Raw genomic sequence first — 14,710 nt, forward strand, 5'->3', positions numbered from 1 at the left:
AAAAAAAAAAAAAAAAAAAAAAAAAAAAGTCTCTTTCAAGACTCGTAAATAGACTTTCGAGACAATTTCAAAGGGATCCTCATAATTGATAAATTATCAATGTTTATGAATACACTATATACATAATTCAAAAGCAAAGTATACAATTCATCTAGAAATATAAGTTCTGATATATTTGGAAAAGTTGTCAGTTTTTGAGGTGTTTTGTCAGTTGATCTCAGTATAGTACTGTGCTTAGGAATACATGTTGCTTGACTGTGGATGATAACATAGAACATTAGCTGGAACATTAAGTTCCATTGAAGAAAACAAGATTTAGTAATGATCACTGTCTACTCTAAAGAATATTTTCAGCTGGGTGCGATGGCTCACGCTTATAATCCCAGCACTTTGGGAGGCTGAGGCAGGCAGATAATGAGGTCAGGAGTTCTAGGCCAGTATGGCCAACACAGTGAAACCCCGTCTCTACTAAAAATACAAAAATTAGCTGGGCTTAGTGAGCTGAGGCAGGAGAACTGATTGAACCTGGGAGGCGGAGGTTGCAGTAAGACAAGATCATGCCACTGCTCTCCAGCCTGGGTGACAGAGCTAGAGTCCATCTCAAAAAAAATTTTTTTTCATAAAAAAAACTGTTAGATGTTTGATGGATGACTTCAGCACAAGTTAGGAAGTGGCTGGTTTCAAATTCTTAAACTGGTATTTTTCCAACTTTTTTAGGAGCAGATTTTTTTTCTTGAATGAGATTTAAGAACCATAATATAAAGTGCTATTAGATTTTTATACTTTATTACTATACAGTGTCATATATGTAATTTTATAATATAGTATTACCATAATTTTATAGTAAGTTCGAACTTAAAACATGTAAACTTAATAAACAAGAGTAAAGCTATTCTTGTGAACCCATTTAAATTGGTTATAGATTTAATAACCTCAATACCAAACTTATTTCAATATTTTGTTTAGGATAAGTAGTGCCGAGAGGATACTAATTCACACAGATAAAAATGTAAGGTCTGGATTTTACAGTTTTACATAAAAGAACATTTGCAGTCTGAATGAAAAAAAAAAAAAAAAAAAACAGGAGGTGGGGATGTTGGTGTAGAAAGAAACCAGGATAAGCTGGGTGCAGTGGCTCACACCTATAATCCCAGCACTCCGAGAAGTTGAGGCTGGGAGGATCACTTGAGCCCGAGTTCAAGACTGGCCTGGGCAACATGGGGAAACCCTGTCTCTACTAAAAACAAAAAAAATTAGAAAAAAAATAAAAGAAAAGAAAATAGGAAAAAGAAGGAAACCTGGATAGAACTAAACTATTCTTACTCTTCTTCATCAGTGATGTTTTGTAGAATTGGCAGAATAAGCTCTATTTCAGTATCTCCGCAAAAATGTTAATTTGGCAATCCACATGTGGATGGCGTTCAACATAGTAAAAGTTGACATAGAATAAACTGCATTAATTTTTAGCCAGTTTAAAATGTGTGTAAATATCAAACTGGAATCAGACATCTGTAGCACTGTATTATGTCTCTGTCACCCTCAGGTTCTGTGAAAGCTTGAAAAGCACAACTCAGGTTTGTATACTCCTGTAGGCCATACACTACATCACAGTGTTCTTTAGGGGTCTTGCACAAAATAGATGGTCAGAAAATGTCTACATTGTAATAAATGCAGTGTTAAAGTACAATACTGATTTTCTGCTTTATTTCTTAGGGCACTAGTGTCTTGTCACCTGGACTCCACATAGGACTAATTATTATACTGGCAATAATGATCTATAAAAAGTCAGCAACTGATGTGTTTGAAAAGCATCCTTGTCTTTATACCCTAATGTTTGGATGTGTCTTTGCTAAAGTCTCACAAAAATTAGTGGTAAGAAATTTTTATGATTTATGATATAAATAGTATACTTAGTCCTCTAACACAAAGCTGGAAATTTCATAAAATGTATAGGTTTTCTTTTGTAGTGTCAAAATCATAATAATTAGCTATTTGTGCTCCAAGCAAACTGTGATAGGAGTTATATTATATTCAGTTAAATTGTTTAGCTGTAGTTGTCATTTAGTTTTCTGATATCAAGAAATTTTAACATTGGAAACTTTAATAAGCTACCCAATCGTGAATTTGAGAAGGTGTAAATAGGATTCTTATATCAAATGTGAGATTAAATGGTCTGTTTTAATACTGAATTAAACTTGTAATTGTCTTAAAAGCTAACACATTTAAAACTTAATAGTAAAATTATTTTGTTTCATTTTTTTATAGATAGCTCACATGACCAAAAGTGAACTGTATCTTCAAGACACTGTCTTTTTGGGGCCAGGCCTTTTGTTTTTAGACCAGTACTTTAATAATTTTATAGACGAATATGTTGTTCTATGGATAGCAATGGTAAGTATTTTTCTCCATTTTATTTTTTAACCATGCTTAAGAGCTATTTCAGTGAGGTATCAGTAGCCTCAAGATGTAGTCTAGGCCGGGCATGGTGGCTCACGCCTGTAATCCCAGCATTTTGGGAGGCTGAGGTGTACGGATCATTTGAGGTCAGGAGTTCGAGACCAACCTGGCCAACATGGTAAAACTCTGTCTGTACCAAAAAATACAAAAAATTGTCCGGGTGTGGTGGTGCATCCCTGTAATCCCAGCTACTCAGGAGGCTGAGGCAGGCCAATCACTTGAACCTGCGAAGCAGAGGTTGCAGTGAGCCGAGATCATGCCACTGCACTCCAGCCTGGGTGACAGAGCGAGACTCTGTCTCAAAAAAAAAAGAAAAAAAAAAAGATCTACTCTATACAATATATACAATAAATGTTTCTGAGTATTTGAAATTACTTCTTAGCTGTGAATAATTTTATATTGTGTATTTGAAATTACTTCTTAGCTGTGAATAATTTTATATTGTGTGTAGAAATGGCCACATATCTATAGGCCAGGTTTCCAACAACCTAGATTCTTGGAAACACAACTGTGTACCTAAAAATAACTATATTTTTCTTCCCCAAAATACCAGTACAAAGATGCCAAAAACCACTTTACTCTGCCTGAAGGACTTTATTCCCAGTTTACAGCAAGTAACAGGAAAATTAGATGGGGTTAGTACTAGCAAAGGTGGGCACTTTATTGTATTGAGAATTGTCAGCTAATATTGAAGAAACAAAACAGAATAGACAGTGCTACTAAGTACAGGATTCTCAGACCATTTTATGCTAGATGTAGGAACCCTTTATATGTGTATGGTCCTTGAGGATAGTGCATAATTTGTATTAATGATGACTCGGTCATCAATTAAATTCTCTTTGATTATATCCTGCTTAAGGAAAGGATGTGGATGTCATAGATATTAATTTCTATTCAAAATAATTATAAAATACAGAATATAGTGCTTGAGAGAGACATGTTAGCCATTTAAGGAAAAGAAAATCAATATTGGTAACACTTCAATTACAAAATTGGATAAATGGAGCATTATTGCATTTTTTTTCTATTGAGATATAGTTTTGTTGTATTTCTATCTCTGGACCCCACTGGTCGTCACCAAATTCATAGTGATATATAAATATACTGAAGTACACCAAAACAAAACTCGCCAAAACCCTGCAGTGAATCTTTTGATAATTCAAATAATCTCACCGTATTTGTTAGATCTGGGTATTTTAAAAAATCTGTATCAATTCTGTGCATGGATTACAGGAATACATCTGATGATCCTTTACTAGGTTGTGTAGTATGCTTTTTCTGGAGTAAGTTAATAACGTAATATTCATTCATAGTCCATTCAGAAGTCTTCCATTCTTCCTATGGTGGCAATGAGATGTACTTAATTCTTTGAGGTGGACAATGAATGTTTTCAGACAAAATTTTTTTAAAAATGTTTTAAAATCAGAATAATGTCCTTTAATTTGGTATCCACTATAAATATTTTTAGGGCTCCAAAACAATCCAGTTTAAAAAATAGGGGGTAATTAATCAAAATATCTGAAAACTCAATGTAAGTTTTCTTTCAGTGAACTTAGGTATGTATTACCAAGTGGAATTGTTGAATTAAAATATCAGGTGTTAAAAAAATCAATCATCTTTTGTAACAAGTAATTGGCTTGGTTTATACTTGCGATGGAGACTGGTAAACTGAGGAAGTCAAATTCAGTTTTTATTTAAACACTAATGTGGATGACAAAAAAACAAAAAAAAAAGCCCACCACCCCACCAATGTGGGTAAACATGGTGCTTTTCAAGTACGCTTTTAACGTAAATGGTAGAGATTTTTCCCTCATGGGTGAGAATTCCCTCTCCATGGGCAGAGCTGTAAGGCTCCTTTTTCTCCTGGGTTTCATTTTCTGAAGAGAAGCATTTGACTGTAGGCTTTGGGCAAAGTTTCTAAATAGAGGCCATCTTTAAATTTGTAAACATAATTTTGTATATGCCTCAAGTATGGTATCTTTTTTAGACCTTTTACCTTCTTACAACTAACCTCAAAGAAATAGAAATGTTTATGATGGAATTAGTTCATTTGCTTCTTCATGGCACAGCAGGAAGTTGAAACAATGTGGAATCAGGAGACTTGGGTTCTGTTACTTTCTAGCTTCTGTATTTTAGTCGTTTTTTACCTCTGAGCCTCAGTGTCTATAACTGTGAAATAACCTGCATTTTCCAGAGGACTACAGTGAGGTCCAAATTTGAAATGTATTGAAGTGCTTTAAAATGTAGTATTTGCCGGGCGTGGTGGCTCACGCCTGTAATCCCAGCACTTTAGGAGGCCGAGGTGGGTGGATCACCTGAAGTCAGGAGTTCGAGACCAGCCTGGCCAACATGGTGAAACCCCATCTCTACTAAAAATACACAAAATTAGCTGGGCATGGTGGTGGGCGCCTGTAATCCCAGCTACTTGGGAGGCTGAGGCAGGAAAATTGCTTGGACCTGGGAGGTGGAGGTTGTAGTGAGCCGAGATCACGCCACTGCACTCCAGCCTGGGTGACAGAGCGAGACTCCATCTCAAAAAAAAAAAAAAGTATTTTGGTGAAGAATTTTAGGTTAAGGTTTGATATTTGGGGGAGAAACAGAATAGTGCTACTTGAGAAAAGATACATCATAATTCATTTTATATTTTCTTTTTTGCTTCTAAAGGTGATTTCTTCATTTGATATGGTGATATACTTTAGTGCTTTGTGCCTGCAAATTTCAAGACACCTTCATCTAAATATATTCAAGACTACATGTCATCAAGCACCTGAACAGGTTCACAAGCATATTGACTGACTAATAGCCCAAGGAAAAGAGGAGATGAAGTTAGGGGAATCTATGAGTGAAGGAAATCCCCCTGTGCAGGAGGCTAGTATACCATAAATAAGGTTATATTTGAATATAAAACATAAACCCTGTAGATTTCGTTGTGTCTATTTCAGTTATGATGCCCCCATTGTGTGTATTATCATTTTTTATCACAGATGTTCTCTGAATAGTCTATATATTAATTAGAAACAAGACTAAAGAAAGAAACGTCAATCCTGAGGACAACAAAGTGAACCCCTGTAATTCTAAGTAGCAGTTTGTCTCTGAGACGTATCAGACACAGGGTTTTCACCACCAAAGGATTACATAAATATCCAGAACATAAAGGATTTTAGCCATCTTGAGGGTGCTTACTTTGATTGCCAAAAACTGAAAAGTGAGCTCAATACTGCTTAAGTGCATGGCTTATAATATTGTAATTACTGAGTCAAGTGATGTTCTAAGAAATGTTTTATACTAATCACTTTTCAAAAGAGGCAGGTTAATTAGTATGTCATAAAAGAAAATACTTGCTTTTAGTATACTAGAATTTAAAAGGGCTACAGGAATTTTTTTAATAAAATGTATATTTAATAAAAGGAATTTGTTGTACCAGTTCAGAAAAACATACGAATCTTTACACTGAAGGTAACTTGTTCCTTGATATTTTAAGTTAAAATTTCACTGTCACCGAAAAGTGGATGTTAAATATTCCCTTTCATGAAAAATGAAATAGTAGCTAAAAGTCAGTTGACATGTAAGAAAATTAGTAACTTAGAAAAACGTGGTAAAAAAAAATCTTCCTTTTAGAATATAAAAGTTACTTCAAGTATACACTGACTCATTTGAGGTGATAAGGGACAAAATAAGTAAAAGTTATTCAACCACTAAGTACATTAGGTACTGATTCTTATCTTTCCCCTCTAATTTAAATGTATTTGGATTACTCATTGTGAACAGTACTAGAACTATCACAAAGGTCTCTGGGGATCCAAATCTTCAGATTCCTATCTGACCCTATTTTTAATTTTATGTAATAGTTCAGTAGACCGTATGCCATATGATGAAGTAATCAAAAAATAAAGGAGTAATTTATGTACTACATCTGTTTTAGGCAAGAAAAAGGTATATTGACGAAAACAGTAAAAGATGATATTCCTTAAAAGCAAAAAAAATACGGGAATTAAGTACACAGCAAACACTACAGTACTTATTTTGCCTCTAACTATTGGCAAAACTTCCCAAATAAGGACTTTCTTACGAGGATGAATAGTACTTACAATTTATATTCCAATATATATGTTCCAATAGTACTTACAATTTATATTCCAATATATATATATGTTGACTTAAAAGGAAAATCCTTTACAAAGTTCAAAAATTTAGGAAGTAATGTCAAATATTCATTAATGGTGGAAGACTAGTTTCTTCCTGTACAAGTAGGTTGTCACAATTAGAAAAAGTTTATCTGTAGGCACCTGTTTTTTTAAAACTTGGAAAACCTTATAACTAAGATAAGGGTGAGTTATAGAGGCAAAAATTAGAAGTTAAAACATGGAAAAGCAGGAGGCCAGGCATGGTGGCTCACACCTGTAATCCCAGCACTTTGGGAGGTCGAGGCGGCCAGATCATTTTAAGTCAGGAGTTCGAGACCAGCCTGGCCAACATGGCAAAACCCCGTCTCTACTAAAAATACAAAAATAAGCTGGGCGTGGTGGCAAGTGCCTGTAGTCCCTTGGGAAGCTGACGCAGAATTGCTTGAACCTGGGAGGCAGAGGTTGCCGTGAGCTAAGATTGTACCACCACACTCCAGCCAGGGTGACAGAGTAAGACTCCATCTCAAAAAATAAATAAACACAGATGTGATATATATAAACCATAAGTAATTAGGAGTGTTAATGATGTGCTCTTAATTGCAGACCAAGCCCAATTAAGTGACATTTTAATGTCTTTGTGGCAATGACATATTCACAAACCCATGTATTAAAACTGATATTTATATATTGTTCTATTGCTAGTGATTTAATGCTCAGAGGTTAATGATTTTAACAATTTATTCCAGAACACAAATTTAAATGCATCTTATTGTCATTAGAATTGGTTGTATAACTTAAGTATTATAGAAAAGGATGTACATGTAAAATAGATTTTGTATTCCATTTTTTCCTTAAAGAATATAACCTGCAGTTTCTACCTTTTGGGACTGATACACATACAATGAAGCCAAACCTAAACTTAAATCGTCTTTATTTAATTGACAGTGTTAGAGAGAAAAATTCCCTATCATTACTAAAGAGCTGAAAGCTTAATACATATTCTTTAGGAATAGTTGCTAACTCATATAACTATTTAGATTTGACTTAACAGAAAGGGAGGTCTTACAATGAAACAGGTTTATGATTAAAGATGTTACAATTAAACTACTCTAAAGACTTACAATATGCTTCTTAGCTAACGTTATAATTGTATCATATTACTTAGGTTCAAGTTCTTTCTTCAAAGAGTCATCAGAATAACATGGATTGAAGAGACTTCCGAACACTTGCTATCTCTTGCTGCTGCTGTTTCATGGAAGGAGATATTAAACATTTGTTTAATTTTTAGTTAAGTGTTATACCTATTTCAGCAAATAAAATATTTCATTGCTTATATTAATCCTTATTTTTTCAATTTCAGTATGATCACTTACAGTTTCCATCATAATTTTTTTTTGCAACATAGCCATTTCTTTTTTAAATTCATTTTGTGCCCCAGTAAGTAGATTATCATGATTCTTCTCCAACTCTTCCATACTCTAAGAACACAAAAAACTAGTTAAGTTACAAAGCACCACTTTTCATCTCAGGTTCTAAACTTGTACAATTAATTTTCAAAAGTAGTAACTTTTAAATATTCAAATGCTCATTATTTATTTGAAATAAAAATATTCTAAGTAATACATGAATACCAAAATACCTACTATAAAAGAAAAAAATATCAGACATGAATAAAATGTTATAGGAAGTACAATGTAGTATACTTTACCCAAAATTGGTTTCCTGAACTGTTAAGGTCAAGATAAAAAAGACTGGAAGTCCCATATCAGTAAACACCATTTCTATTAAGCTTTCCAAATATCAAGTAATAATCTACTTATGACTAATAGTGTGCCATGAATTCACTAGAGGGAATAAAATAATCTATAGTACAACCTCTTTCATGTTATGAAAAATAAAAATTATGTCTTACATCTTTATTATTCATTCAACAAATAGTTAATCTAGTGCCTACTATGTAAAAGGTGCTGTATTAAGCACTGTGGAGAAATTAAAAAATAATAATACATGATTGCTTCCTGATGGCAATGAGAAAAACATGTAGAAACAAAACAAAAATTTTGTAATAGGAATGGAAGCACAACTTGCTATGGCGATATAGTGGAAAATGGGGATTAATTCCAATTTAGTGGGCAAAACACTAAGATTTCAATAGATAAAGAAAAAGGAGTAAAAAATATTCTAGGGGAAGGGCATAAGCGAAGCATGGAAGTACATAGTGAGCTGAGAGAAAGCAGTTATGTGGAGGGGTGGGGTAATGGACAAATGTAGTAAATGAAGCTTACAAAGAGGGTCATGTTGTAGAGGAATCTTGAATACCTAAGAATTTAGAATGGGAGGCTACTGACAGTTTTTCAAGAGGGAAGAGATATATTTTTAAAAGATAATATGACAGATCTAGGAAGGATAGATTGGAGAACAGAGAAATCAGTTAAGAATTTTAATGGTACAAGCAAATAATAATGAGGTCCTAAACTAGGGTAGTAGCAGTGGGCATTAAAAGAAAGAACCACTGCAAAAGTAAAAATTACAGAGCTAGTAATAACTGGATGTGATAGAGAAAGGAGATGGAGGAATCAAAGGTTATACTATAGTTCCTATCCTAAACAGTAACATTTAGTGATAACATTTGGAAGAAAACTTCATCTAGTACTTTATCAAACCTTCACACAAATTACCAAATGGTTCTCGGAGCATTAGAACAACAAGTTTTCCACTTGGAAATACTTTTTAAAATAATGTGTGTGTGTGTGCATGTATAATTTTTTTTTTTTTTTTGAGGCAGGGTCTTGCTCTTTTGCCCAGGCTGGAGTATGGTAGTATGATTTCAGCTCACTGCAACCTTTGCCTCAAGGGCTCAAGTGATCCTCCCACCTCAGCCTCCCCAGTAGCTGGGACTACAGGTGAGTGCCACCATGCCCAGCTATTTTTGTTTGTTTGTTCTTAATAGAGATGGGGTTTTGTCATGTTGCTCAGGCTGGTCTTGAATTCCTGGGCTCAAGTGATCTCCTGCCTTGGCCTCCCAAAGTGTGAGCCACTGTGCTTGGCCATATATATTATTTTTAAGTTATTCTGAAATATTTATTTTAAAACAATTTTACTAGTTTACTCAGAGCGTCCCAATTCCTTTAATGTTATTTTAACATATATTTGCACAAGAGTATCTAAAGGAACCACCACTGAAAAAAAGTATATGCAAGATTCCATTGAGCTTCTATGAAGAGTTACTAAAAGGTATATTTCTGCCTGAATAAGAGGGGTACAGGCACAATTTGCTAATATGTATGTGTCAGCAGATAATTATCAATCCACAGACTTTTAATCCTCAGATGTCTATTATATCTATTATTTTATGTTGGATTCATTTGTGGTCACTGTAATCATTCTAAAAGCAAATGTGCCATAAAATACTTATATTATACATTTGAAAACAAGAGAATTCAGTAATTTGGGTACTTTCTATTTAACAAACACTGGGGAAACAAAACAAGTAAGATACAACCTAAAATGATTACTGTAGACTCTATTTTCAGTTAAACAGAGAACTATGACCAAAGTGTTATTAAAGTATGGATTTTATGCATGATAAGTACATTTCTAAGTAAAATTCCCAATTTACCATTTCCTGTCTTGAATAATCCCAACAAAACCATTTGAATACTCAAGTAAAAATACATTTATCACTTAAATCAGAAACAATGAATTCAAAATGGAAAAGTAGTTAAAGTCTAAAATGTTTTTTTCCATAAACTTAGAAAGAAAATAATTATCTTCTACTTCCATAAATATATTATGTTTTATAACAATGTATTGTGTTACCACATACAACAAACCTTTATGAACTGCTCATATAACTGTCTAATTGTTTTCAGTCTCTGGCTCTGAACAATTCTAGATTGTTGAAGAATCTTTTGTTGTTGTCGAAACATATTCTACAAATAGAAAAAAAGAACAATTTGGGTAAAATTTTAAATTTGGAAAAAATAATTCTACATTAAAAGAATGTGTTAAAAATCAATGCTTTTAAAATTTAGTTTTAACAACTATTATGACCACGTTTAGATAATTTACGTTCACCACTAATATGTAACAATATATTAATCCTACCAGTTGCTGAATGGGAAATTTTAACAATAATCAAGATGTCTTAATTCTTGGTGATTTCTATGTCCACACAGATGATCCTTCCAATAATGATGGTTTTCCATTCCGTCACCTGTTTCTCAATGATTTTGGCCTCCACCCTACTTTAGCCATTGACTTACATACTCCCACCCTAGATTTTGTCATTACCAATAACTAACCACTACACAGTATTAATAATGGTAAACTAAGAGATAGATACTCCTTCCCCTTTCATAGATGAGTAAACTGAGGCATAATCTGTCCATGGTTTTACAGCTACAATTGCTCAAACAAGAATTTGATCCCAAACAGTATTGCTGCTGGAATCCAGGCTCTAACCATTACACATACTGTCCCTCTATATATCCTAGTATTTAACCACTACTTCTTTACCATTCTAACTTACTCTCTTTAGTACTACAGCTCAATAATCTATCAGCACCACAAATCCATCCTATCTATTTTACACTGTCATCCCTACCCCCAATATCCTCACTTGCAGGTTAACACAAGTCTGGCCATTAAAAGTCAACAATGTTCTGACTACAGACATCCCTAGGTATCCTGGGGGACCAGTTCCAGGACACCCAACCCTTCAGGAGACCAAAATGTGCAGATGCTCGAGTTCCTGATACAAAATGGCATCATATTTGCATATAACCAATGCACATCCTTCCACATACTTTAAATCATTTCTAGATCTCTTATAACGCCTAACACAATGTAAATGCTATATAGTTGTAACACTGGATTATTTTTCTAATTTGTACCTTTTTTTGTTTTCTTCCTTTTTTTTTAAGAAAGGGTCTCCCCGTCACCCAGGCTGGCATGCAGTGGCACGATCTTGGCTCACTGCAACCTCCGCCTCCTAGGTTCAAGTGATTCTCCCGCCTCCGCCTCCTGAGTAACTTGGATTATAGGCACGCACCACCACAGCCTGGCTAATTTTTATATTTTGAGTAGAGATGGGTTTTCACCGTATTGGTCAAGCTGGTGTCAAACTCCTGAACTCAGGTGATCCACCCACCTTGGCCTCCCAAAATCCTGGAATTACAGGCATGAATCACTGCGCCCAGCCTCTTCCAAATATTTTTCATCCACGATTGGTTGAATACAGATGTGGAGCCCTTACGTACAGAGGGCTAACTATACAATGATTGGTTCAAGAATGGGCAAATGATCCAAACTACATCAGTCATATTTTCCCAGAGGAATTTTTTGCCAGAGCTATTGAGAAAGATTTTCTCAGTCCACTGGGGTTACTAAATTTCTAATAAGCCTAGGACTGTAAAAACTATCTTGCTACTACATTGAGACACCTTACTGAGAACTGATGACAGAACCCAGATGACACTACATGAGCAACCCCCTTCCCTGTTCCTATCTGGCTATGCCTGAAGCTAAACTGCCCTGACTTCTTTTATATAAACCAATAATCCTTCCTTTGCACTTTGACAAATTTCTGTCACTTGGAAATGCAAGAATCCCAAACAATATAAAAAGCAAAGACCAATGCCTTTTATGAGTATGGTAAGTGCCTATATGTCTGTGGTTTACAGTTCAGCAGGACTAAAACACATGGCCAGCAATGGTTAATGAAACCTGGCTCAGTTCCATTGGTCACAGGAAAAGGCTAGGTTCTCCATTCCTACTTGAGACTTAGTTATAACAGATTAATTATAAACCTAATCATGATACCAACAAGTATTTTTTCTTCTTGTTCCTCAGCTTTCTGCATATCTAAATCCCACTGCTGAAACAAAGTCAGAAACTGCTGAGAATATTCTTGGTTAAGCTTCTGCCTGTAAAACATAATGATGAATTCTTGTCATATTTCATACCAATATAAAAAGAATTTAAAACAAAACTGAATTGACATATTTATACTATATAACAAAAGGAAGTACCTGCAGCTTAAGTCTTCTGATGGGAAACCAAAAAGTAAAATTATGATTTACACTGATTCCAGAAGTATTTTTTTTTTCTAACAAACTAATAGAAGAAAAGCCCTGTCACAAGCTTTAGCTCTTGAAAACTAAGGACGTTTTATTATATATATAAATTTTCAAAAAGAAATTCATCTTATCTCTAAGCAGTTTTTCATTTTTTTCTATTGAATATAGGTTCTGATATAATAAATAGATTAAATAAGGTGATTGTATTTATCCTATAAGATTTCTAAATAGAAATAGTTCACTTAATTTTTTTCCTATTTTGGCTTAACAAAGATTTTATGCAAAAGAAGAGTTAAGTCAGCTAAAACATACAAATTATATATGATACAAGATTGGTGTTTTTCTACATTGTTGAACATAATTCACCATCATAAGACTAACGGTTTTAAATCTTTTATTCAACTAGTGTATTTCTAGAATGAATATAAATTACTTTTAGGCTAGGCATGGTGGCTCAGGCCTATAATCCCAGCACTTTGGCAGGCTGGGGTGTGAGGATCGCTTGAGCCTAGGAGTTCAAGACCAGCCTGGGCAACATAATGAGACCCCCATTTCATAAAACAACAACCAAAAAAGAAATTACTTTTATAACCTCACTTGTTACCTAAAAGGAAAAAAGTGATCTTTATTCATTTTTTTTTAGGAAATAATGTCAATTCTATGAAGGAGTGAGGTTATAGGGCTGGCTACAGGACTATCATACTTAGAGAAAAATCAAGCCAAATACATTTTCACTAGAAACCCCAGTAACTAGAATAGTATTTTTCTTTTCTTTTTTTTTTTGACAGAGTCTCACTCTGTTGCCCAGGCTACAGTGCAGTGTCACAATCTTGGCTCACTGTAACCTCTGCCTTCTGGGTTCAAGCAAGCACGCCTGGTTAACTTTTGTATTTTTAGTAGAGATGAGGTTTCACTATGTTGGCCAGGCTGGTCTCGTAACTCCTGACCTCAAGTGATCTGCCCACCTTGGCCTCCCAAAGTGCTGGGATTACCGGCATAAGCCACCATGCCCAGCCTAGAATAGTATTTTTCATAAGTAATTTACACCAGTAAATACTAAGAAATGTGGCTCTAAAAAAAACAACCACCTTACCTTTGATCTTGTTGTGTTTTCCAAACATGTTCGATTTTCTGGTTACTAGTTTTGAGAGAAGCCTTTGTATACATTTCTAGTCTCTTTCTCTTGGCAAGAAGAGCCTTGTTAATGTCAACTAGATTGAAAATAATAATTCAATGTCAACTAGATTGAAAATAATAATTCATTAAAATTTAATGTTGAAAAAAGTATTTTGTTCCCACATATTCAAGTAAATATGGGTAAGGTTGGTTCAGCAATATTGGAAAGACATTTAAACATAAATTTAGAAATATGCATAATTTCAAAATGCAGAATTATTTGCTTACTTTTTTTTCTGAGAAAACTTTCTGTTACTAGCACCCAAATTCTGATTTTCCTAACTGGAGATAATTTTTTAACTTAGGAACAATAAAAAAGAGCTAATAAACAAAACAATGTGTAAAGGACAGACTTCAAATTTCCCCATGAGAAAACATTGTTAATAAAGACTAAATTTAGGCCAGGCGCAGTGGCTCACACCTGTTACTCCCAGCACTTTGGGAGTCCGAGGTGGGCGGATCACGAGGTCAAAAGATCGAGACTATCCTGGCCAACGTGGTGAAATCCTGTCTCTACTAAAAACACAAAAATTAGCTGGGCGTGGTGGCGCACGCCTGTAGTCACAACTACTCCGCAGGCTGAGGCAGGAGAATCGCTTGAACCTGGGAGGCAGAGGTTGCAGTGAGCTGAGATTGCACCACTGCACTCCAGCCTGGGGACAGAGTGAGACTCCGTCTCAAAAATAAAAAAGAAAAAAATTTTAAGGCTAAATTTTTCTAAATGTATAAAATACACCCCAATTAAAAGAACACATTTCAATGAATTATTGTTAGAACTCATTATAGAAAATATGTAAAAGTACTCTGTTAAAATACAGAATCCAAAAGGATAAAATAAAGAAGAAAACTATTTTAAATATAATCAATTATATA

General features: G+C 34.4%; 2 protein-coding genes across 11 annotated transcripts in view; one reads left to right on the forward strand and one right to left on the reverse strand.

Moving 5' to 3' along the window:
* The window catches only part of CHPT1 (choline phosphotransferase 1), a 34,324-nt gene extending 26,404 nt beyond the window's left edge, over nucleotides 1-7,920 (forward strand). Inside the window, exons 6-9 of one of the 3 annotated variants that reach the window (XR_001888229.1) lie at nucleotides 1,714-1,872; nucleotides 2,266-2,391; nucleotides 5,122-5,325; nucleotides 7,747-7,916. Coding sequence is in view for 2 of the 3 variants with exons in the window: in XM_017887249.1 (XP_017742738.1) it covers nucleotides 1,714-1,872; nucleotides 2,266-2,391; nucleotides 5,122-5,232; nucleotides 7,747-7,791 (441 nt within the window). In the remaining variant the exon portion in view is untranslated. Of the gene's footprint in view, nucleotides 1-1,713; nucleotides 1,873-2,265; nucleotides 2,392-5,121; nucleotides 5,326-7,746 lie in introns of all 3 variants that reach the window. The other 2 variants (XM_017887249.1, XM_017887250.1) reach the window with 2 other exon arrangements.
* Nucleotides 7,191-14,710, reverse strand: part of SYCP3 (synaptonemal complex protein 3) — a 12,106-nt gene continuing 4,586 nt past the window's right edge. For 6 of the 8 annotated variants that reach the window (XM_017887256.1, XM_017887254.1, XM_017887252.1 and 3 more), the window contains exons 5-8: nucleotides 13,755-13,872; nucleotides 12,409-12,508; nucleotides 10,415-10,513; nucleotides 7,191-8,059 (exon numbers count right to left, since the gene is read on the reverse strand). In XM_017887256.1, coding sequence (XP_017742745.1) covers nucleotides 7,883-8,059; nucleotides 10,415-10,513; nucleotides 12,409-12,508; nucleotides 13,755-13,872 — 494 coding nt within the window. In that variant the 3' untranslated portion in view covers nucleotides 7,191-7,882. The remainder of the gene's footprint in view (nucleotides 8,060-10,414; nucleotides 10,514-12,408; nucleotides 12,509-13,754; nucleotides 13,873-14,710) is intronic. The other 2 variants (XM_017887258.1, XM_017887257.1) reach the window with 1 other exon arrangement.

The sequence above is a fragment of the Rhinopithecus bieti genome, unplaced genomic scaffold, assembly GCF_001698545.2.
Source record: "Rhinopithecus bieti isolate Rb0 unplaced genomic scaffold, ASM169854v2 scaffold_15133, whole genome shotgun sequence".
Lineage (NCBI taxonomy): Eukaryota > Metazoa > Chordata > Mammalia > Primates > Cercopithecidae > Rhinopithecus > Rhinopithecus bieti.